Raw genomic sequence first — 25,618 nt, forward strand, 5'->3', positions numbered from 1 at the left:
GTAATGAAACTCCAAAGTCAACCATCTTTCTCTTATTGATTTTACATCAAACTTTTCTTTTGTTGAATTGTGTTTTTAAATGTTAGTGTAATTCTAGTTTTATTTTAAACATCTTAAAAGATCAAAATCCCCCAATTTTATTTTATTTTAGTTTTACAAGTGTTTTTACACCAAGATTATCATAGAAGTAACAAATTGAACCAATCTCCGTGGATACGATCCCTTTACCACTATACACTATTTTGGTGTGTAGTATTTAGGGTATTAATTTTGTTGGCCTCGACAACCACCAAATTTTGGCGCCGTTGTCGGGGATTGGTTTATATTTAATCAGTTTGTTTCTCTATGCCTAGATCTCATTGTGCAGGTACTTTAGTTTAAAATTCAAAAAATTGAAAAAAAAAGTATGGTTCGGAAATGAACACTCCTTGCACTGAAGATAAACTTTTTAAGCTAGCTCAGTTAGTTGATCTCATTTTGCAGGTACTCTAGTTTAAAATTCAAAATATTGAAAAAAAAGTATGGTTCGGAAATGAACACTCCTTGCACTGAAGATAAACTTTTTGAGCTAGCTCAGTTAGTTATGATGATTGAAAGTGACCAAAGTGTGCAACCCAAGCCTCTTATTTTTTTATTGTTGCGCCCAAAATGGACATCATTCCGACATGTGTCCATATTTACAAGGAAGATGGGAAGAAATACAAGAAAAGGGAAGCTACTACTAGTCAAACCAATGGAGTTATGATCAACCTCAACATGATCAATGGTGGGACAACAACCAAGCTTGGGGATACAATCAATACCAAAGCTCATACCAAGCTTGGAGAAATGACCAATACCAACCAACTCCACAATTCCAACATCCATGTCCTCCACCTCCTCAACAACCTGAACCGCCAAGCACGTCCTTAGAGGAGATTGTGAAGAGCATTGCAACTTCTACCCAACATTTCCAGGAAACAACGCAAGCTAGCCTCAAAATCTTAGAGCAACAAATAACACAACTTGCTAAAACAATAAGTATAATGGAAGCTAAAGGCAAACTACCATGTGAAGATAGCCCATGGAATAGTGCATGTGCCATTCCTTTGAAAGATGAGAAAAATTTTGATGCCCCAAGAGTGTTATATGGAGAAGTGGAAGAAGAGGTAGAAGTGGAAGAGGTTATCAAGGAGGAAGAAGAGATTGAAAAAGATGTCAATGAAGCTATAGAGGAAGTGTTGGGTGTTAACGAAAGAGAGGTTGAGCCACCCGGTACCATTGAGAAACTAACTTTAGTGGTAGAACAACCACAAGAGACGGAAAAGCTAAATCTGCCGGACCCTTCAAAGGATATGTATCCCGAGAAAGAAGACGCCCAACCGGTCACCTACTCAACCACCATGTCAAAGAGGGAAGAGTTAGTCACCTTATTTAACAAATACAAGAAAGAATATAGTTGGATGATTTCTATTATCAAAGGTTTAAGTCCGATATGGTTTTCTCGTAAAAAGAAAGTTAAATACAAGAAAGGAGTCCTAATGGAGGTGTGGAAATTAAAAAATGTCGACACGGGGAAAATATTCAAAGTCAATGGGAATCGTTTGAAACCTTTATATGAAGGTTTTAATGAAAATGTCTTGGATGTCATCCAATTGGATGCCCCGGTATACTGAAATCAAAAGGGAAGGACGTCTCGCCAAATACGTTAAAGAAGGGAACTTTTGGAAAACCTAAAGTTTTTATCTTTTCTAATTCCGAATGAATGTCTTAGATAAATCCTTTTTGCATTTCATATTTCTTCTTCTTCCTTCTTGCAGTAAAAGAGTGTTGGATTTTAAGCCCCGATATTCGTTTTGGTCAAAGGGTGAAATTGAGAAGTTGCAGAAGGACACACGCGGTCCGCATGTACTCGGGGATGAGTCCGTGTTAATAAACAAATGGTCTGCGTGTACTCCAGAAACTGTCCGTGTGGATTCGTTGACCAGCTTTGACTTCCATTAACTTTGGACCAAATAACTTAAGTGACATGTAATCCTTCTTTTTCATTAGCATGCCAGTTGTTTCCCTCTCTCTATGCATTCTTTTTCCCTCAAGATACCATTAATCCATACCCATATCCTCCTCCCGATCCCCCGGTTTAAGTACTTTCGCCTTGCCCCGAGAATTGAGGACAATGCTTATTTCTAAGCTTGGGGTGGGGTATTCTCTTTTCTTTTTGATTTATCATGCATTTTAATTAAGTTGCATAGAATTTTAGTATAAATTGCATTATTTTTTTTAAAACTCCAAAAAGATTTTATTTTCTTCTTTTTCACTTTTATTTTTGCATGGCATTTATCCTAGGGCATAAGCATTCATGCATTTTTTGTTATCTCTTTATTCTCATCTCTGAACATCTTTACTTGAAAGACACGACACACCTTAAATACAATTCTTTTGGAAATTCACATAACAAAAAAGAATCGCTCTTAGGGACTTTCAGTTGTTGCTTCTTCTCTTATATATACGCGGGGAGAGAGTGCAAGTAGTTTTTCATATGAATCGACCCATGTCAAGTGTAGCATAACTAGGGGGACAACTTAGCCCTGTGTCGACCAGTCCCTCACCTGAATTTTCCTTGCAAGCAACATTCAAACCCCAAAAAAAGGAATAAAAGATAGATTTTGCTATTTTGAGATCTTTAGTGTCTAACTCCTGCAATTCACATCATATCTCATTACTTTATGATTTAGACACATTTTTCCGCTCCATCTCGAATTAGCCTTAATGTAGTTGTGCTCGTTTGGCCTCTTGTTTGGGTTAGACTTAGATTCCGCTTATAGTTGTATATAGTTATGTTTTGTTTTTTTTATTTTCAGGTTATTCTTGTAAAACTCCCGTGGTAAACCATAAAAGTGAGCCTAAAAAAAAGACAAATACCCCTTTTCCTGTTTTGTTTTGTTTTGCTTTGTTTTATGAGTCAAAAGTAAATTTTTTCAAAAGTATCATTCGAAAAGTTTTGCGTCAATTTATAAAATAAAAAATTAAAAAAATGGTTTTGAAAAGTCGGATGTTATAGCAATCATAAAATGCAAATGTAATTATATATTGTTTTAGTGCTTTCCTCTTTGTGTCTTAAGTTATTGTATTTGTAACATGTCTTTGGGGTTTTGTTGTTAAAAAAAAATCAAAAGAAAAGGGTCGGGCCACAGAGTTATATCCATTTGTTTGCTTTGGTAAATGTTTAGTTTTTCGAATTCTAGCTCATGTAATTAGTTTCTAGTTTGATGTTCTTCTAGTTAGATATCATTTTTGTTGGCAACTATGATGATGTCTTTTCTCATCACGTGCTCGATTCTTCACTTTATATGATCTTTTTTTTGGTGGAAGCACTTATTCTTCTAGATGATGATGGTTTGCCAACCTTTGTACATAGCTCGTTCCTTGCCATTTTCGGCCTGAGTTATCTTTTTGCTAGGTTTTATTTCTTGGCGTGGGGTTGAAGTTGTCAGGAGTAAGGAACAATCTAACCAAGGGACACTTTCTTATGGCTAGTGGGCTAGATTGGACCACGAAACAATGTCACATAAACCATACTCGTGTTGTATGCATGCTCATTTTGCATCTTGATCAACATGTATCCCTTGCTAGAATGGTAACAAAGGTTCATCCCTTAAAGCAATTCTTATCCCTAAAAATGGATTATATGTCTTTATTTCAAGGGCGTGTTGTGAATTTCAACCTAAGATGTTCATTCGTTTTCTTTTTAGGATAGTTCATCCCAAGTTCATTTTAGTTTTGTGTTACTTGAGGACAAGTAAGGTTTAAGCTTGGGGTGATTTGATAGTTTCGTTTTTATTACTTCTTTTCATAGTTTATTTTTAGTTAAAACCATCTCATTTTAGTTAATCTTCAAACATATTTTCTCTTTTTATTATTTTTCTCCTTTACCGGGTGCTTTCTAGTCTTTTGAGCTTGTTTGCAGGATTTACCAAAGACTATTTGTTATTGGAGGTATGGAAGGAGTGCGGGACTATTGGAGTCTTGCAATTTGTTCATGGACTTGAAGTGGTGCAATTGGGCATGGTGTCAATATAAGCAAGAAGCGCGTTAGACTTAAATTTCAGGCGAGACAATGAGAATTCGAGCTATAGAAGATTAAAGGAGCATTGGAGCATCTTGGAATAATTTGGAAGACATAATTGGGCTATCAAGAACTTGCACAAACGGGCTGGAACATAGATGAGAAGAGTAATCTAGAAGTGTCAATTAAAAGGGCCAAAAAGCCTATTCAGCACAATCCATGCGGTCCGCGTGGATTTACAAATGGTCTGCGTGGATCGCACTGTGAAGGACCAGGATTTTAGCCTTTTGCCTCTATTTAGGGAAATTTGGTGAGTTACTTTTAAGCATCTTTTTCATACGGATTTGAGGACCTTTTGACTGAGTTTTGGAGAAAGAAAAGGGGGGAATTTTTGGGAGAAACACACATAATAACCCTAAATATTACACAAATAATAACCCTAAATATTACACACTAAAATAGTGTATAGTGGTAAAAGGGTCGAATCCACAGAGATTGGTTCAATTTGTAACTCAATGAAAAATCTCTTTGTAAAAAAAGTACTTGTAAAATAACAATAAAAATAAAATGGGAGGATTTGGTGTTTTGAAATACTTGCAACAAACTAGAATTAACTATGAATTAAATAGAAAATTTCAACAAAAATAAGGGTTTGATGTAAAATCAATAAGGGAGAGATGGTTGACTTAAAGTTTCCTCACTTTGACTTTTGATGAACATATCATTAGAATCCAATGGTGCAATATTTTGATTTAAATCCTTAATTTGGCTATAGTAATCCAAGGAGCTTGAGATTACCTAGACTTTTCTTAATTGTTGAAATGGCTAGAGAAGCTCATAACAATTTCCTTAGTCAAAGTCACTAATTCCAAATAGCATGTAATTAGTGAAAGTCAATTAGCATTAAGAACCAAAAAGTCACCAAATCCAAGAGGGGTCAAATGCTTTCACCACCATGTTGGAGAAAATGTTTTTATGATTGTGTGAAGCAAAAACAACACAAAAATCATTTGTTGCTTGCTAATTTGAGGATCCTTTACTTAATCAAGAAATTAGCCAACTAATCACCACAAACACATTTAAACTCATGAATAAAAACATACTAGTAGTGATAATATGATAAAACACAAAACATTTCCATAAAGATTTAAGAACAAGTTCATGGATTCTTCAACATTCAACAAAAGTTCAAAGGATTCAACAAAAAGTCAACCAAGATTAGTTTAGCCAAGCATGGCTAAACTCAAAGAAATAAAGTTAGAGAAGATTGTACCAAACATTTTACAATAATCAAGAGGTGAAATCAAGATGTTCTTGAAGTGTTCTTGGCTTTCAAAAGTACTCCAAACTCCAGAGAGAAAGTGTCAAACTTGGACCTCCAAGATAAGGCTGAAGAAGCACACCAACCTTCCCAATATAGAGCACTAAGTAAAATCCTGAAATTGCCCTTGTCAGGAATCCACGCGGGCCACGGGTAATCTTACGCGAGCCACGGGCTTCGATGGGATTTTTGGGCTTCTTCAAGTCTTGGGCCCCCACAGCTAATCCATTGGCCCAGTTCGACTCCAATCAGCTCCTAGCCTATTTTTCTTCAATATTTCTTCAATTAAAGCCCAATTTGTCTTTCCACGTCACTCAAAACTTCCGCAAACTCCTAAACATCGATCTTGCACACTCAAGAATTCTCTCGCGCCCTTTGAAATTTAAAGTTCAACACTTCTGCGCCTTCAAGCAATCGACAAGCCTACTCCCTGGATCACCTCCAAAGCTATCAAGCATGACATCCCCACTGCTCTTCAAGTCCAATCGCCTTCCAAAAGATCCCGCACACTCCCGCTCCTCTAGTTTCCTTAAAATCTACAATAATGTTCAAGAAACTAGAAAGTACCCGAAATTGTCATAAAAATAACAAAAAGGAAAATATGCATGAAAATTAACTAAAATGAGAATGGAATGCTCTAAAAAAAACTATAAAAAGAAGTAAATAAAATGAAGCTATCATGACCGTTGGTAGATAAGAGATTTTTGGGATGTGTGAATGGTTCAAAGGATAATATTGCAAAGAGTTGTCTATATACGAATAGCGAAGAGTTAAACATGAAGGCCAGAGATAAAGAAAACTTTGTGAAGACTTGTTGTTGATATTTCTTTTTATTGATATTAAGACATAGTATAATGATCAACTTTATATGACATTGTGTGTTTGGTTTTTTGTCAGAATAGGTATGGCAAGCGTGGTCGTTTGTTCTCCTTACTTTTGTATTGTCTGGTTAATAGAAAGTACTATTTCTTCCTATAATCGTGATATTGAAATACGAGTCTTCTTATCTCCACCTTATATTTTTTTGTTCATCATTTACTAACTTGTGTTTAAATACAAACTTTCTTACGACTCAACAAGTATCTTTAACTTGCTTATATTTATTGTTGTATTTTGTTACTAAATTTCCATCTTAATTCGGAAATCTTATTATTGTTCAGCTAACCAAAGATCCATGAGATTAACTTTATATTTTGCATCATAATCTCTTCAACATAAGTTTTTCTCTCAACATTGTTTGATTAAAAACATAAAATTCCAACCCAATAGCCACATTTTTATGCTAAAACTATTGTTTTTCATACGATACAACCACTAATTTTTAGTGTAGTCACAAGTTAACAAATATGACAGAACCTTTGGTTACACTATGGATGAAATAAAAGTATGGCTAATGGTATAAGGCTATGGTTCTTGTTTAACCAATGTTAGTTTTCTACCAGTTTACTATTGTGAAATATATATCATTGTATATTCTTAAACATAATTACCCATACTTCAAAGGAATTATAATAAATAAAAGAAGTCATCAATTCAAGTTTTGTCTAAGGAGCACCTATACATTATTGGATTCGACATTTAGTATTGATTAAATTTAAGATATTTTTTAGTCTTTGTGTTAGTGATAATTCCCTAAGCCTGGATGGGTTTATTTTAGATTCTTAAAATGATATTGAAATTCCTCAATGCTAAGATTACTGTTTTTATTGATTAGTTTCATGATTTTGGTTATATCCCAAGTGGATGTAAGCCCTCCTTTGTTAATATATCCCAAAAGGCAAAATATGATGTTTTTGAAATGTTTTAGACATATGGATTTATTTTGAGTGAATATAATATTATTGCAAAATTATTTCCGAATAGATGGCTCATGTAGTCGAGATTGTCCTTAGCAATGGACAATTATATATTTTTAAAGTGCATCAAATGATTGATGGTGATTTATTGATTAATGAAGTTATGGATTGGTACAGGGAGAACAAGATGATGCTAGTAATTTGTAAGTTTGATATCAAGAAAGATTGTGGATTTTTTAAGTTGAGACTACTTGGAAAATATTATGTGTTTTATAAGATTTCGCCTGTAAGTTGTCACTTACTAGATCTTTTGTTCTTGTGAACAAAAGTCTGAACGTAGAGTTTCACTTGGAAAGATACTGGAGGCAAGGAATCCTTTATCTCGGTTTCTTTTCGTCTTAGCTATGGAGGGATTGCATTTTGCTATTGAACATGCAATTGAATCAAGCTTTAATTGTAATGGTTCTATTGGTTATGATAGTTTTGCCATTCTCACTTATTTTATACATATGATATATTTTTAGTGAGTACTTTTTGTGATAATATTTAAAACATTTTTCAAGTTCTTACTTCTATTTATTTGGTTTCTAATTGATTATTAATCTCGAAGTATACAATTTGTTTGGTGTGGTTTTGGGTCCGATTAAAATGGAGAAATTAGTAAAAAGTATTGGGTGTTGAGTAGAAAATTTTAACTTCACATTGGTCTTTTAGTGGTCTCTAACATAACTTGTGTGGAGAGTTCAAATGAGACTATTGATAGATTCAAGAATAAATTTGTGGAGGTGGCAAGTTAAATTGCTTTGTATATGCGCTCAAGCTACTTTGTTTCAAGCAGTCTTGGGGAGTCTAAATTATACACTATATGTTAATTTTTAATGTTCCAATGACAATATTGCATGTTCTAGAAGGAATGCATTTTCCTTTTTCTTTTGGGAGTTGAATCACGAGAAAAATATTAGTTGCTGGTAATTTTAGGGTTATCGATATATTTTAGTGTAGTTAATATTACTATCAAGACATGCTAGTTCAATTTTGATTTTCGATATTCGAGGTGTGGAGTGCACACTCGGATTGATAAATGTGAACTCGTTAATACGGTGGTCGTTGGACAACATCCTGAAACCTAAACGGATTTATATTGAATAAATTGGCCCAACCCAAACTTTCTTGTCGTATGACCCATACATTGAGTCTAAGGAATGTTACAAGTATGGACACCATTTTCTTCATAACCTCCCATCTTGGTAAATGACCAAGATGTTACTGTTGCAAGAAAATAGAACGAACTAGGATAACTGCTTCCTTCTTCTCTTTCTCTCTACCATTATTTGTCTCTCAAGAACACATGTCATCACATGGCATTCTATATTTCATAATTTTGGATTGGGCATGTAATCCAAATCAGATTTCTTGGATTAGCCAACTTATGAATTCATGTAACCCCAGGCAATAAGGGACAAATTACAGATTTCAGAAAATGATTCAATCACTATCCAATAAATATCCAAGTGTTTATTGTTGTTCCAAATCCTTAATTTTAACATTATTCAGATTAACTGAGATATTATGTTGGTTGCAAATTACAAACGGGCTATTTGGTGTTGGAAATTTGGTGAATTTAAACTTTTATTTATTTCAGAAGTGGCATTGGAGATATGATAATGGTATTGGTTTGTATGTGAAAATTATTAAATGTACTCACGGAATCGGTGAAGGATGATTTTGGTGAAGGAATAGCTCAAATCTAAAAGAGTTTGGGGGTAAAATCGTTGGGTCAGTTAAGCATTTGCAAGAGAAGTATTATTTTTCATTCTACTTTACGTAACAAGGTTGGGGATACCTTAATGATTGTATTTTGGAAGGATGGTTGGATGTGAATTATCCTCTAATAGATAGATGTCCTAGGTTGTATAGATTAGAAATCGATAAAGATTGTACTCTTATTGATTATTGGATTTCTTACAATTACACATGGAATTGATGTATGAATTTAAGGAGGGGGAATTGAGGAACTCTAATTCTTGGCCTCAAATACATTTATTGAATAGGTTAAGCCTTTGGTCTCTTCCTAATAGAAGGGGGTAGGACTTGGAAAATTCAGAAGAATTTTCGGTTAGTTCAACTATAGTTTTATAGATGACATGCCTATGGAAGTTACACATCATTCATCAAGGTGGAATAGATTTGTCCACAAAAGATAAAATACTCCAGTTTGGAGGACTGAATCTGGTGCATAGGGTTCTCATGATTGATTATGTTTTATGCCTAGTTTGTTCTAAACAATTGAAAATTTTAGATCATGTTTTTATTGTGTGTGAGGTAGCAAAGAATATTTGATTGAGGCTTGCTTGATGGTGGGACTTATGGCCTGCAAATGTGTTCTTGGTTTCTGAATTATACTCATAAGTAGATTTGACGGTGATCTCAAGCAATAAACGAGCAGCTTTGGAAACATTTGTTATGACAACAATGTGGATGATTTGGATTTTCGTAATCCTTTGATATTTCGTTCCCACAATTAGCACGAAAAGACTCCATTTTTTATATAAAGTATTCTCCTATTTATTTGTTAATAGGAACCCTCAAACTTAATGTCAATTGGGCTGATTGATTACAAAACATCCTTGGGTAGTTTGGGTTGATAGGTAACAAATAACCCAATTTTGATTATTTCTTTTTAATTATTTGGTTTCCTTTTAGCTACATGGTAGTTTATAGAATTATGTAGTTCCAAGAAAACCATCCTCTAGGTTCTTACCTAGCTAACAATACTTCTATATATTACAAAACATAGTTTATGAGTTGCATTTCTTAACAGAAATTTATTAGTCGTATATTTATATCTGTATGCATAACATGCTTTATATTTTTTGTTTTATTTTCATCTTATAACATTAATGGTTAGTTTTCCACACGACGACAAGGATATAATTTGTATGAATAATTGACGAAAAAATTGTTAAGCGTTGAGTGATTTGAATAAAAATTGATATAATTACGAAAAATGTGTGAATAAGTTAACAAAAAATCTCATAAAGTGTATAACTAAAAATATAAGAAAATGCAAAGTTTTTATCAATTCTTTTTGGAGGTAAAGATAGAAAGCAATAAACGTAAATTGATCATCCAACATTCATGTAATCTATTACCTCGATTAATACTACTCATATATATGTAATACCTTTACATACATACATATTTAACATCTCAAGTCATCCGTTCATTCTTCCTTCCATGGCAAAAACTAACCATCTGTATTCATCGTGTAATCAACATTCACCCGAGTCGAAGCAGTTGACGAAGATGTTTGGTGGCAGAATCATCAAAACCATCATGATCTGCGGCCATGGCCATGGAATCTTGTTTCTTGTTGAAGAATGAAGGAAGAGGTAGAGACCTAGGTGAGGGGGAATGGAAGAAGCCTGATCCAGCATATGAATCATCACCATCTTCATGGTTCGGCTTCAACTCCCGTTCTCTTCTGGGTGTTGAACCCGTCTTCTCTAAAAACCGCAGAGATTGTGGTTTTCGGAGAGTATTGTTATTTATCGGTGTTGGATATGATTTGTCATTTTTGTAGGTTTTCCAAACGATCACCGGGGCAACTTTTGGCAAGAAGTCTTGTGGGTGCAACACCTCCGTACCCATCAGCTTTCTTGCGAAAAGGAGGTGGGTATGGAGAAAAGAAAGGAAGAAACAGATGATGAAATTTGTGTCTAAAATTATCGGTTTTAATAGCAGAAGGCGAATTGTTATATAACATGCATGGAGAATTAGAGCATGTGGAGTAGTGGGTGGTTATGAGAAAAAGGTGGATTGGTTTCACCAACTTTGTTTTGGAGTGGATCGTTTGTTTGGGGTAAATTACAAAAATGGTCCTTATGGTCTCGATTAGTTTACCTATTTAGTTCCTAACATGTCATTTTATAACAAACTATTCATAATGTTTTAAAATGTCATTCAATTCCTAATGTTTTAAAATGTCATTCAACTAATAAAATTGAGTAAATAACACGAATGATCCCTATGGTTTAGGGTAATTTACATGTTTGATCCTTAACTTATTTTTTTTAACATGGAAGGTATCTACTGTTTGTCTTTGTTACGCGTTTGGTCCTGTCTTACTTAAAAAGACTATTTTTTCCTTGATTTTTTAATTTATTTAAATAAACGCACCCCCAACTCCACTCCCTCATCTTATCTTACATACCTCATTATTTTTCCATATTTAAATAATAGTCTTTTTAGGTAAGACAGGGACCAAGTGCGTAACAAAAACAAACAGTAGAGATCAAGTGTGTAACAAAAACAAATAGTAAGAACATTCCGAGTTAAAAAAATAAGTTAGGAACCAAGCACGCAAATTACCCCAAACCATAGGGACCATTTGTGTAATTTACTCAATAAAATATCTTTAAAAAGTAACCGATTATTGTTTTGGTTTATAAAATACCTTCCAACTATTATTTGTTTTTTGGAAATACCATTTTTAATATTTTAAAAAACAAGACAAGATTGTTACCTTCAAATGGTGGTTTTTAATTGAATGGTGTTTTCAAATATTATATTATATTATATTATATTATATTATATATATATATATATATATATATATATATATATATATATATATATATATATATATATATATATATATATATATATTAATTATCAAATTGGTTTGTGAGGAGGTTTACTATAAAATAAAATATCATTAAAAAAACAGACAAACAAAACAAAAACCTAAACCTAAACCTAAGATCGTTCTCCCAATTATTCTTGCATATGCTCGCCTTCACCTCTAGATCGAATCTCTGCCACCGTCTCTTCCCTTCCCCTTCCTCTGCAACCCATTTCTGCTTTCCCCATCACCGCCTCCAGCCATCTCCATAACAAATAGATAGAGATTCATGATCAAGAAAATTCGATTACTTCTGCAGAAATTGGTGGCGGAGTGCGTTCCAGGCGGTGGCGGCAACTTAGATAGGTTCGCCAGAAAATGGTGGTTTGTTCTAAACGGTGGCGAACCACCACATCTTTCTCTCCCTCTATATCGTCCTTAAAAACGTTGTCACGTCTGATTTTGGTTTTGGTTTTTGTCGGTCTATAGAAAATTAGAATTCAATGGCGACCTAGATTGGTTTTGCCTAGAAATCGATGGCAGAATACATTTTTGTACGGTTAACATAATCTTCCTCCTTTCGTTCCTAAAAAAGAATACATTGTGTGCCTTCCAGATCATTCAAATGGTAGTATAGATAATTGACAACCTCGACATTTGCAATTTTTACTTCCAGCATTGGTGTTGAGTAATTCTGATAATTCATTAGAAGAAGAGGGTTGCACCTATAAACAAGAAGGCCAATCCACTATCCATCTCCATATAACTGAAGCAAAAGAACAACAAGAGAATAAGACATGATCCGTTCATTCCTCATTAACATTACAAAAGGGACATACCGAGGAGAAAATATGAACATCACACTTGATTAGATTCAATGAAATGGGAATTGTGTTTCTAAACAATCGTCAAACAAAACAATTGACCTTTAAAGGCACTCATTTCACCCATTTAAATGGGTTCAAGCGATCTTCACCAACGTTTTTAGATATCAAATAACAAAGAGATTTAACAAAAAAAACTATTGCTTTCGTCGCCCTTCCACAGCCACATGGCATGCCCTTCATAAAGTCGAAAATTATCCAATACTATTTTCTAATAATTGTGATAATATAAAATGGGCCCTGAATATATATATATATATATATATATATATATATATATATATATATATATATATATATATATATATAGAGAGAGAGAGAGAGAGAGAGAGCTAGGTTCAAATGTTTTTAGCAAGTATTGTGTGCCTAAATGCACCAATGAGAATTCAAGAAATAATAAACAATTAAATAAATCATTTAAGGGTATAAGGGTAATCTTAGTATATCTAATTATGGTAAATATAATAATTCAATTAATATATACCCTAAAATTAAGGTAACAAACACCATATATCTATCAATGGTCTCCGTTGAAGTTATTCATCTGCATAGTAGCAGCGACGCCTAGTACATCGTCTTCCTTCCTTCACTATCGGATCATCACAGCCAGCGGCACCGATTTTTTTTCAGTTCTCTAGTTTCCTTCTCCTTCCATCTGTTGTTTTCTTAACCTAAATCCACAAGAGTGAAATATCATTTGGACGTAAGTTTTGTCTTTTTTAATTTGGGTTTCCTCTAGTTTATCGTTTCCTTTTTCTTACCGATTATCTCCAAATCTTAGTTTTTGATTTTTAGAGTTATTATAATTAAAACTGTGTAGATTATAATATTAGTTGTGGTGATTTGTTTCTTTCAAGTGTGAATGATTTGAAGTTTCACAGATTTTTTTATATAACTCCAATGCTCTTGTTGATAAGTATTTTGCTGTTGATAAGTATTTTGCTAATAAGAATTTTATGTACCAAAATAACATTACAAGGAACATGCATATTCTAGAGCTATATGTTAATCTTTGCAAAGAGTAATTGTTTTTTTCTTTAACTGAAGAAGCACACCACGTGTTTGATAAAATGTCTCAATGAAAAAATAGTTAAAAATCATTAATGTTTTTACTTCACTTTGTTCCTTATTCTTTTTAGAACTATATAACTCAATTTAGATTGGGTTGGATGCCATTTTCATAACAATAGGTTGATGCTAGTTCCTTATTCTGTCAGAATTTGTAGTTTAATACACTGAACATATCGAGAAGAAACACATGGAACCCGAAGAATGTTAGTTCCTTATTCTGTCAGAATAGGTTGATGCTAGTTCCTTATTTTGTTTGTTGGATATATTCTTAATAATACAAATTCTTAAATAATATTCTTGCAGAATAGTTTATTTTGTAAGAATATTATTTGTTGTATTCTGATAGAATTGTAGTTAATTATTTGTATGTTTAATGTGCAGGTTTTACAAGTGTATCACTACAAATTACTTGGCAATGAATTTCTGGTAGAAAAGGCTTCAAGAATGGCTGGAAGACCTGATGGGAAAGGTTTGAAGAATGAATTAAAGAATGATCACACTCATTTTTTAAGAATGTTGTTATTTTTTAAGAATTATACTTGTTTATTCTTTCAGAATGTTTGTTATTATTCAATGAATCACAATCATACAATGTAATTTTTTGATGTATTATTAGTTCAAGAATCAATTTTGTGTATTCTTTCAGAATGTATTTACTAGTTTATGTTTGGCATTCTGCCATTCTGACAGAATAAAATCGAAAAATACATTCACTAGTTTATGGTTGACATTCTATCATTCTGACAGAATAAAATCGGATTTTTAAATTTGAATTAATTTAAAATATTCAAATTTTTAAAAAATAAAGGAATTAATCATTCCTAAAAATCCGAAAATTTCCTTTTTTAATATAGGTTAATTGACTAAAATTCCCTTATGCTGAAATTTGTATGATTATATGGTATATGCTATCCTATTCTACTACCATAGACCCTCAAATCATGACATTTGATTATATTCCATCCGATGGTCTAGATCTGTGCATTCTGGCACACAATAGTTAGTAAAAACAAAATAACCTAAGCCTATATATATATATATATATATATATATATATATATATATATATATATATATATATATATAGGCTTAGGTTATTTTGTTTTTACTAACTATTGTGTGCCAGAATGCACAAATCTAGACCACCGGATGAATAGAATCAACAATCATGATCTGAGGGTCTATGATATTACAATAGGGTAGCATGTATCATATAATCACACAAATTTCAGCAAAAGGGCATTTTAGTCAATTAACCTATTTTAAAAAAAGGAAAATTTTGGATTTTAAGGATCCTTAATTCCCTTATTTTTAAAAATTCTGAATTTTTTAAATTAATTCAAATTTAAAAATCCGATTCTATTCTGTCAGAATGACTGAATGTCAACCATAAACTAGTAAATATATTTTCGATTTTATTCTTGCAGAATATATTTCCAATACAGGTATTTTTGATAATTAAACTGATTTAAGAATTCTAGATTATTATTCATATACATCCAAGTTGGGTCTATGATTTTATTCTTAATACACATCTAAAATAACATACAAATTCATGCATATTCGTACATACTAATATCCTTATACATTTTAATATATTTATACATATTCTAACAGAATATCATCAAAAATGAATAAAATTCTTAAAAAATAGCATTCTTGAATTCAGTGGTCCATATAATCCACTTGAGCTTCGCATATATACTTGTTGTTGAACTCGATTCCAAATATTTCTCTTTGTATGATCAATATTGAATGCATTCTTCATGCAATTCTGAAATAATAAGATACATTACTCGTTAGTTTTACGTTAGTATTACCAGTTAAACAAAAATACTTGTTGTTAATAAACATTCTCAGAAGACATTCTAACACAATACATTACTTGTTAGTATTATCAGTTAAACAAAAATACTTGTTAAAAAACATTCTCAGAAGACATTCTAACAGAATGCATATATAAAATAAATTCTAACAGAATATATAACAGAATGCACTTAAATCATATTATTTTTTTCTATACGATAAACATTCTAAAACATGTATAAATGTATTTTGTCAAAATTACTAGCAACACACATTTTATGTAATATTTATATTCTCATAGAATGAACATGTGTTTGCATTCTAATATGAACCAATCCAAGTAACACATAATTGGGAATTAAAATTAAGAAAAAAGATAATTCACGAAAACTAATGGGATTCAAATTGAAAGAGATCACCAAGTGAAAGAGACATGCATCATCCTAAATTGAAGCTAGATCCTGTAACGTCCCAAAATTCAAGACTAAAAATTTCTTTTAATAAGATATTACTTAAAGTAAAATCATCATTTCAAAACATACACAGAGTATTAGTTTTCAAAACACATATTCATTATCAGAGTAAAACATTCCCAGGCTGACTAATCTATGGTGTGTGTCATGCCATCATCCCGAGCTCCATCATCCGCTACAGGAAGTACCTGAAACCAAAACTGAAAACCGTAAGCACGAAGCTTAGTGAGTTCCCCACCTGCACATACTGGGCCTCGCCCCCTACCTCGGGCCTCGCCCGCTACAACGGCCCCGCCGCTCCAGGCCCCGCCTGGCTTCGTGCCCCACTCGGATACAGATCTGTTTCACTTAGGCCTCGCCTGTCACAGGGCCTCGCCCACTAACATATAATAGCACATAAACATATCACATCACATCACATAATCTAAACACATACTAACAGATCTTGTCCTAAGGCCTCGCCTATCTCTGGGCCCCGCCCTTGTCCTGCTACTGATGAGTCATGGAACCCCGTCCATACTCCTGCTGATAGTGAGGTACGGGCCCAGCCCACCCTCACTCCTTCCCAAACTTGGGCCTCGCCCCTACTCTGCTGCTACTGAGATGTGGAACACCATCCACACTCTGCTATTGGTGAGATACGGGACCTCGCCCACACTCACCTCCCTACCAGGCACATACAAGTATCACACAGACAACAAGTATAAACTATCGCATAAACCATTCCTTGGGCACCTGCCCTCTATCATTGGACCTCGTCTGAATATCATACTAGCATACTATGCCTAGGGCTAACCCCCAGGTCTTCTACTCATAACTACATGGGCCGGCATCGTGGCTGTAGACCCATTCATACAAAGGGAAACTCACCTGAACTGGCTGAACTGGCTGATGAACCCACTAGCTGCTGCCTGACAACTCTCTGAACTCCCGCTCCACTCGCTCCCCGAGCTACCAATATAAATGCAACACTGAGTCTAACTGACCCCCGACAGACAACCAAGTCAACTCTGGTCTAAGTCAAAGTCCTGGTCAAAGTCAACCTTCCAGGTCAACCCTACTCGCCGAGTCCACCTAATGACTCGCCGAGTTCATATGCTCCGGGTCCTTCCATTCGCGACACGACTCGCCGAGTCAGTCCATGACTCGCCGAGTCCAACGATTTCCAAGTCCTGACCTGTCCAACTCGCTGAGTCTCCACCCGACTCACTGATTCGAGTCTCAACTCGAAGGGTTTGGGGTTCCGCGACCTGACTCGCCGAGTCCAAGAGCAGACTCGCCGAGTACCAGGCAATCTTCATCCAACTCGTCGAGTTCATGCCCATCTTCATCCGACTCGACAAGCTGTTCATCCCACTCGTCGAGTTCCTCCTCATCTTCAAGCTACTCACCGAGTCCATTCAGATCTACATACATGCAGAGGACTTTCGAGTCATGCATGGACTCCAAACTGTAGATCTACCATTCCCAAGCCTATCCCCCACGTAAAGTTGCAAACTTTACGTGTAGAGAGGGAGATCTAGGCAAAAAGCACCATAAACTAGGGTTTAAGGCCAAGAAGGCTCCAAAATCGACTCAAGGGCTGATACTTTATGCTTCTCCAGTCCATAACACACTTGGATTTGAAGTAGCAACTCCAGATCCGGCTTCTAACTCAAAATAATATCATTATGGCTAAAGAGCCCCAACAACCACACATAGATCTAGGTGCAAAAAGGGTCTAGGAACTAGTTTATTACCTCCAAGTGCTTAGAATGAACTCACAATCCCAGATCTATATCCCCTTCTTGCTCCTCCAAGTTCCTTCTTCCTTTTCCAAGCTTTAATGCACCTTCCAAGGCTCAAATAGGGGATATGGTGGCTAGAGTTTAATGTTCTGGGTGAAAGAGGCAGTAAGGGAACCCTAGGGGAGAGAATGAGGCGATTAAATAGGCTCCAAGTCCTGAATTTAGGGTTTTCCTCGCATAGACCAGACTCGCCGAGTCCACTTGGCCGACTCGCCGAGTTGGTCATTTACTTCTCGACCCGGATCCCGCTCCGACTCGCCGAGTCCCTCCTTGGACTCGCCGAGTCGACCCCTAAACTTAAGGTTTTCTTTCCTTTCTTGGTCTTCAAAACTTTGGGTGTTACAGATCCTCTGGAGTTTGAAGCTTTTCTCTCTCAACATTAATGAGGGATTCCAATGGCTTGTGCTTCAATGGAGTGAAGCCATAAGCAAAGCTTGAAAAGTTGTGGGTGGGAATTGAAACCCATTTGTGAAAGTCCCTTGGAATGGAATGCTTTATTCCAGACTCTTTTCCCACAGAATTGGTGAATAATGACTGTTTTCTGAAGAATGATGAATGGTATTCAGCTGAAGATAGTGCACTTCTTGTGAGTTTGGTTGCTACACATAGTATGGTGATTCTCTGTTATGCAATGTAAAAGAAAAAGTTATAGATCTTTCAGAGCTATACATATAGGATATCAAGAAACAAAGTGCAACTCTTTTTATAGTAATAACTATAGATCAAACACTATTTGACTATTTCCCAATTGAAAAGTTTCATGTTTGACATTGACAATCAAAATGCAGCTTTTACTGTTGCTACAGAGACAGAAAAAGACATTTCGAAGTTGGATTTGAGTATACTTTAACCTAAAAGCAACACGTGTCTTACACAGGACTGATCAAACTTCTTACTGGCATTTCGTCGAGCGGTTGGAATGCATCCTCAAGAACCAAAATTATGTACTCATCAAAACCCTACATCAAACAACCAAGCATACGAAATTATAATCAGCCAATTCAAACAGGCATATCTGGATATGTGCTTTCTGTTTCACACACAACATAAAACTCAGAAAATCAGCCAATTTGTCCAAACAAACCATTGAATGACATTCAAAATGTAAGTAGATCTTACACTTTAAAGGAATCTGAATATCAAGTTCTGGAATTAAGAGGAAAAAGTTAAAGATTCTATTAGTCGTAACTTCAAATAAAAGTGAAAATGCGGGAAATCAATTAGGGTTGCCAGTTAATTAAGTTGGTTTTGGAGAAGGAAATAATATGTACGATAAGTTGGGTCATTATCCTCTGAACTTTAGTCGCCATGGCTGCTTGTTGAATACGAGACAGAGATCTTCACCTGAGTTTTTTGGTTTCTGGCTGAGCAAAAATATGAATCTTCAATCAAACAATTAATCTTCAATTGATTATTTTATCAAATCTGGAAATGGCAATTGTGGAAGAGAGAAGAAGAAAAAAAATGGTATTACCGTCTTTTGAAGGTGTCCTCTTCGATGTTGTTTTTAATCGATCTACAGGGGTGGTGGGAAGCGGTGAAATCAATTTAGGGCTAATGTTTAATATTTATATTTTCTTCTTGCGTGATACAAGGAATTGTTATTGATCTACCATAATTAACTATGCAAAGATTACTATAATACCCTTAAATGATTTATTTAATGATTTATTTTTTCCTAATTTCCTATTGGTGCATTCATGCACATAATAGTTGCTAGAAACATTTAAACCTAGCTCTCTCTCTCTCTCTCTATCTCTCTCTCTCTCTCTATATATATATATATATATATATATATATATATATATATATATATATATATATATATATAGGGTTAGGTTATTTTGTTTCTAGTAACTATTGTATGCCAGAATGCACAGATCTGGACCATCGGATGGAATATAATCAAAGGTCATGATCTGAGGGTCTATGATAGTAGAATAGGATAACATATATCAAATAATTACACAAATTTCAGCATAAGGGCATTTTAGTCAATTAATCTATATTAAAAAAGGAAATTTTTGGATTTTTAGGGATAATTAATTCCTTTATTTTTAAAAATCTGAATATTTTAAATTAATTCAAAATTAAAAATTCGATTTTTTCTGTCAGAATGTTAGAATTTTAACCATAAACTAGTAAATATATTTTTCGATTTTATTCTGTCAAAATGACAGAATGCCAACCATAAACTAGTAAATACATTCTAAAAAGAATACACGAAATCAATTCTTGAACTAATAATATACCAAATAATTACATTGTATAATTGTGATTCATTGAATAATAACAACATTCTGAAAGAAAAAAAGAAAAAAAAAACATCACAATCTAACAAAAACACTAATCTATTCTGATAGAATATTATTTTTTAGCAATATTTTATACATTGTAGAAAAACACATTGTGGTATAATGCACTCTCATTCTCTATGTTTTCTTCCTTCTCCACATCAATGTTAGCCTCTTCAAAACCTAAATCCACAAAAAAAACATAATCAAGATTCAAAAATTAAAAAATTCAATGCATTCTAAGAGAATAAAAACTATAAATTCTGACAGAATTTACTTGTTATTGACAATTATTCTCAAACATTCTAACAGAATACATTTATATAAAATAAATTCTAATAGAATACATTACATAATTCAAGAGTTGTTATTGTATACAGAATTCAATAGCTGTGATTGAATCATCAACACACATATGCATTCATTCCCATTCATGAATTCAAGAAACAAACACACATTTACATTATCGATTTAGAAATATGAACACAAATTTTGACTTTTTCGAAACAAAATCCAACTTATGACTGTGAAGTGCAAGTTGTATCAGAATATTTCTTCAATTGAACAGAAATAAACCATTGAAGAAATCGAATTTAATAAGATGATGAACACAATCTCGATCTTGAATCAAAATCGAGATAAACTCAATCTCGATTGAGGTAAATAATTTCCAGTTATACCCCCTAGTTGTTGGATTACCGGACCAAAGAAAGAACAGGAGGCTGTCGGAGGATACCTCCATCCAAGTACCTACAATCGTCGGGATTTCCTCACCGTTTGCTCCTCGCTTCTCATTCGTGTTCATAGACCCCACAACAACGTCACTGCTCCTCCGCATCCCCTTCTTCAGCCTCATCGACCCCAGAATCCATCATCAATTGCGAGACGAGAGTATGTGCTCCCTTTTGGATCCGTCGATTGTAGAAGAAGTAGAATCGGTGATGGTGATGGTGTTGATGTCGATGGTGAAGTGTTCGGCCGCAAACATATCTAGGTCAAATATATTTAGTTTAATTCCTTAATTGAATGATTAGTTTATTTCCTTAATTGAATGATTTTCAATTAAATAATTTCCTTAAATAAAAATATAAAATGTCCAAAATACCCTTTAATGATTTATTTAATTATTTATTATTTATTGAATTCTCATTGATACATTTAAGCACACAATAGTTGCTAAAAACATTTGAATCTAGTTTTTTTTTTCTCTCTATATATATATATATATATATATATATATATATATATATATATATATATATATATATATATATATATATATATAAAGGTTCAAATGAAAAAAGATTAAGAACTAAAAAAAAGACTAACCAACTAATTAAAGGGAAATTCCTTTGGTATGGGTATAAGCTGTAATTCTCATAAGGTTTACTATGTAGTCAACTTCTCCTTCTCCTCCGACGACTTCTTTCGCCGTCATCTCCTTAGATCGAGACTCCATCAAATCTGTTCCGCTTCTTCTCCTCCGACGAGACCTGCTACCGTCATTTCCGTTATCAGCTACTATAGACCGATACACCATCGTTTTTGTCAGATATCTTCCCCTTCCTCTCCTCCGACGACTTCCATCAGCGATTAGAAACTCAAATCTATCAAATTTTTCTGTTAACGTTTTCGTTTACATTATCAGCAACCATAACATATTGCAAACCAGATCTGAGAATGTGATGCTTTTCAGTTGGCGTCTTCCGTCGACATCGGCCATTTACCGCCTCCAGATCCGGCATCACTGTCGAACCTCACCGCATCGTCTACCAACAGACGGTGATTTACCACTGTGTTAGACCGCCGTTTCCTCCACCGCTGCTACATATCACCGTTGTCTCCGGTGAGTTGACAACATTGGTGAAAAGACGAGATGATGTTAAAACTACAAAAGGAAGATGAAGGTCGGATAGAGAAGGAGAAGTTGGTCCGGATCTACAATCGTTGATATAGATCTCTATTGATGATAGAGAATTGAAACTACATCTGGTGGTGTGTTTCCGATGTAATAAGAAAGTCCCGGTTGTAAGTTTCAAATCCATAAAAAGTTTCTCCAATTGTGTTATTGAGATGATCAAACAATTGCAAGGTACACTCTATCTAAAGTTTCGGATTTTTTTTTCATTTGCCTAATATCGTTTTTTTCAATTGATTGGATGGAGATGGTAACACCTAAATTGCTAGCTGTCACATAATTACAACCTACAACATAGTCCTTTTACTCTTTTAGGTTCAGTTGTCTAATTACTAGTTCCCATGTAGCCTTTTTTTTTTTTTTATCGGTTCAAAAAAAATGTAGCCTTTTTTATATTTTTTGATTCTAACGAATTTATCTAAGTATTAGATGGAAAAGTTATTAATAATCATCCGGCAGCAATTGTTCTAAGTTAAATTTTATAGACTATTACATATTTTTATTTTAAACAAATCAAATAGCTTGAAATATTAGTATTCTAAACAAATATGAATCGTTTCACTTTTAGATAATACAAACTTAATTTAAGGATAAATTACATATTAATATATTTAGTAAATAAACTTTTGACTTATTTTGTGGAATTTAACAATACAATTGAAATAAAATATAGTGTTAGAATTTGGTAAACAAGGTGCTTAATAAAATGTATTAGTAGATTATTATAAGTCTTAAAAAATGTAAATAAATGTCTAAACTGATGTATTAAAATGCGAAAGAGTGTTTGAAACATTGTATTAAATTGTGAATTTTATTGCATTAGTTGTGAATTTCGTGTATTAAACTATGAATTGACTCTATTACGTTGTGAATTTTTTACGATTTTTTTTCTTATTAAATATGAGATGAAAGAAGCATTATACATTTATGCACATATATGATTTAATCTAACTTTAAATAAAATATGTAAAATATAAACAGTGAATATTTATATAAATAAACTTTGAAAGAAACACTAGTCTATAAATTTAAAGAAATAAATGTAAGTTTTAAGTTGTGAATGTATAGTTTTTGTGTATTAAACCGTGAAATTATTATATTAAGCTGTAAATTTTGTGTATTAAATTGTGAATTGACAGTATTAAGCTGTGAATCGACCATATTAAGTTGTAAGTTATTAATAAATTTTGTGTTAAAATATAAATAATTTACGTATGAATGTTTGTATTTATTTCCTTATGAATATATGTATTTTTTATGTTGTATAAATATGTAACAATGTATTTGTTTTTATAATTATTTTGCACTAGACTTTGAATAAATGAATTAATTTGCTTATTAAATTGTGAATATAGTATTTAAACCGTCGATCAATGATTTTATATACAAATTTACTTCAATGAAAAACATAATTTTTAAACTATTAATGAAAGATTTATTATGATTTTATATAATTTTGAATAAAGTATATAAAAAGTAAACCGTGAATATTTGTGTAAATATTTTTGAAATAAACACTTGCCTATAGATCTCAAGGTGTAAACATAAGTTTTAAGATGATAATATGGCTTTGAATGTATAATTTTTCTGCATTAAATTGTAAATTCAATTGATTGTATTAAATTGTGAATTGACTGTATTAAACTGTGAATTTATAAAGAATTTTGTTTTAAAATATGAATGATTTATGTATGATTTTTTGTATTAATTTTTCTTCTGAATATATATATTTTTTGTGTTGTATAAATATGTTTGCATTAAACCCTGAATAAGTGAGATGATTAATTTATTAAATTATGAATATCATATTAAGCTGTCAATAAATTATTTTTTATACAGATTTGATTTTGAAGCAATGATGGTTGCAATAGTGGCACGGATGGTTGTTTGTGACGTGGGGTGGAGTTGGTGGTTGTAAAGTTTGGGCTCCATTTCTCTAAATTTATGAATTAATGTAAATTTGATCGTATTAAGTTGTGAATTTTGTGTATTAAACTGTAATTGGACTGTAATAAGTTGTTTTTTACATAAACTTTATGTTAAAATATAAATGAATGTATGAATGAAAATATTATATTACAAATATTACGGTTTTGCCATTTTCATACCAAAAAGACAAATTATTATTTTAACATATTGAATAAGTATTCATAATACATATATTTACTTATATATATATATATATATATATATATATATATATATATATATATATATATATATATATATATATAATATGTATAAAATACTTATTAAACATGTTAAAATTCTAATTTTTTTTTCTTTTTGGTACGAAAAGGGTAAAATAGTAATTTTTACAGTCTAATATTTTCATTCATACATTGATTCATATTTTAACACAAAAATTATATAAAATATAAAATTTAATACACTTCGTTCACAGTTTAGATACAAAATTCACAACTTAATACAATCATAATATCACTAATTCCTTAATTAGAAAGTCAAACCCAAACTTTACCACAATCACCAACTACTATACGTCGGCACCAACCATATATGTCAATGCGCAACCATCATTCCTTTCGAACCAAATTGTATATAAAATCATGCATTGTCTGCTTAAATACTATATTTATAGTTTAATAAACCTATTAATTCACTAATTTATAGTTTAGTGCAACAATTATGAAAACTAATACATTCTTACATATTTACGCCACAAAAAATACTCACGAGACAATTAATACAATTATTCATATTTTAACATAAAATTCTTTAAAAAATCACACATTAATACAGTCAATTCGCATCTTAATATAGTCAATTCACACGTTAATACATAAAATTAACAGGTTAATATATTAAATTCATTGTTTAATACACAAAAACTATACACTCATATCCGTATTCTTTACTTAAAACTTATATTTATACCTTCAGGGCTAATGTTTCTTTCAATGTTTAATTTACATAATATTCACAATTTAAATTTTACAAACTTTATTCAAAATTAGAGAAAATAAGATCTATTTATAAAGCTTCTTTCATCTCATATTTTAGAAACAAACAAAAAAAATAATAACATCTTAATATACTCAATTCACACCTTAATATATATAATTCACAATTTAATACACAAATTCACAATTTAATAAAATACATTTATTGTTAAAACTTACATCTGGTGATGTTTAGAGCCTTGGAGGTTGTATTAGATAGCAGTTCACACACTCATCACAATTCACGACTTAAAAAACCTAAATTCGTATTATTTGAGAAAACACTAATATAATAAAAACACATTCTAAATTGACATTAAAACTTATAAAAATTCATACATTTACTGCTTAAAACTTATAAAAAAATTCATTTAATCACAACTAAAAGTTAAAAATAAAATCATGCATTCACAACTTAATACTTACAAAATATTATGCATTTATAACGTAGTACTTATAAAAAATCATGCATTCATAGCTTAAAACTTTTTCTAATCGAAACAATCAGATATGTATAAAATCCATGAATTAATAACTTAATAGTTATTAAAAAAAACACTTATTCGCAGCTTAGGAAACTAGTCTCTAGTCTAGATATTCATTCAGATCTTAATAAACTAGTTCAGAAACTTATTC

The 25,618-nt window shown here is 32.6% G+C and overlaps 1 protein-coding gene and 1 long non-coding RNA gene across 2 annotated transcripts; one reads left to right on the forward strand and one right to left on the reverse strand.

Annotated features, from left to right (window-relative positions):
- Window positions 1-10,441: 10,441 nt before the first annotated feature.
- Window positions 10,442-10,813, reverse strand: LOC145049793 (proline-rich nuclear receptor coactivator). The gene has a single exon (XM_078998150.1). The coding sequence runs from the start codon at window positions 10,811-10,813 to the stop codon at window positions 10,442-10,444; it is 372 nt and encodes a 123-aa protein (XP_078854276.1).
- A 10,652-nt stretch (window positions 10,814-21,465) lies between these two features.
- LOC145052966 (uncharacterized) lies at window positions 21,466-24,104 on the forward strand. Its single transcript, XR_013684302.1, has 2 exons — window positions 21,466-22,193; window positions 23,859-24,104. It is a non-coding gene; the product is annotated as an uncharacterized LOC145052966 (long non-coding RNA).
- Window positions 24,105-25,618: the final 1,514 nt, after the last annotated feature.

Source organism: Lactuca serriola, chromosome 5 (assembly GCF_051521515.1).
Source record: "Lactuca serriola cultivar US96UC23 chromosome 5, Lser_US96UC23_V15, whole genome shotgun sequence".
Lineage (NCBI taxonomy): Eukaryota > Viridiplantae > Streptophyta > Magnoliopsida > Asterales > Asteraceae > Lactuca > Lactuca serriola.

Coding starts and splice junctions, on each gene's coding strand:
- LOC145049793 (XM_078998150.1), bottom strand. CDS start 10,813: ATGGGTACGGAGGTGTTGCACCCACAAGACTTCTTGCCAAAAGTTGCC.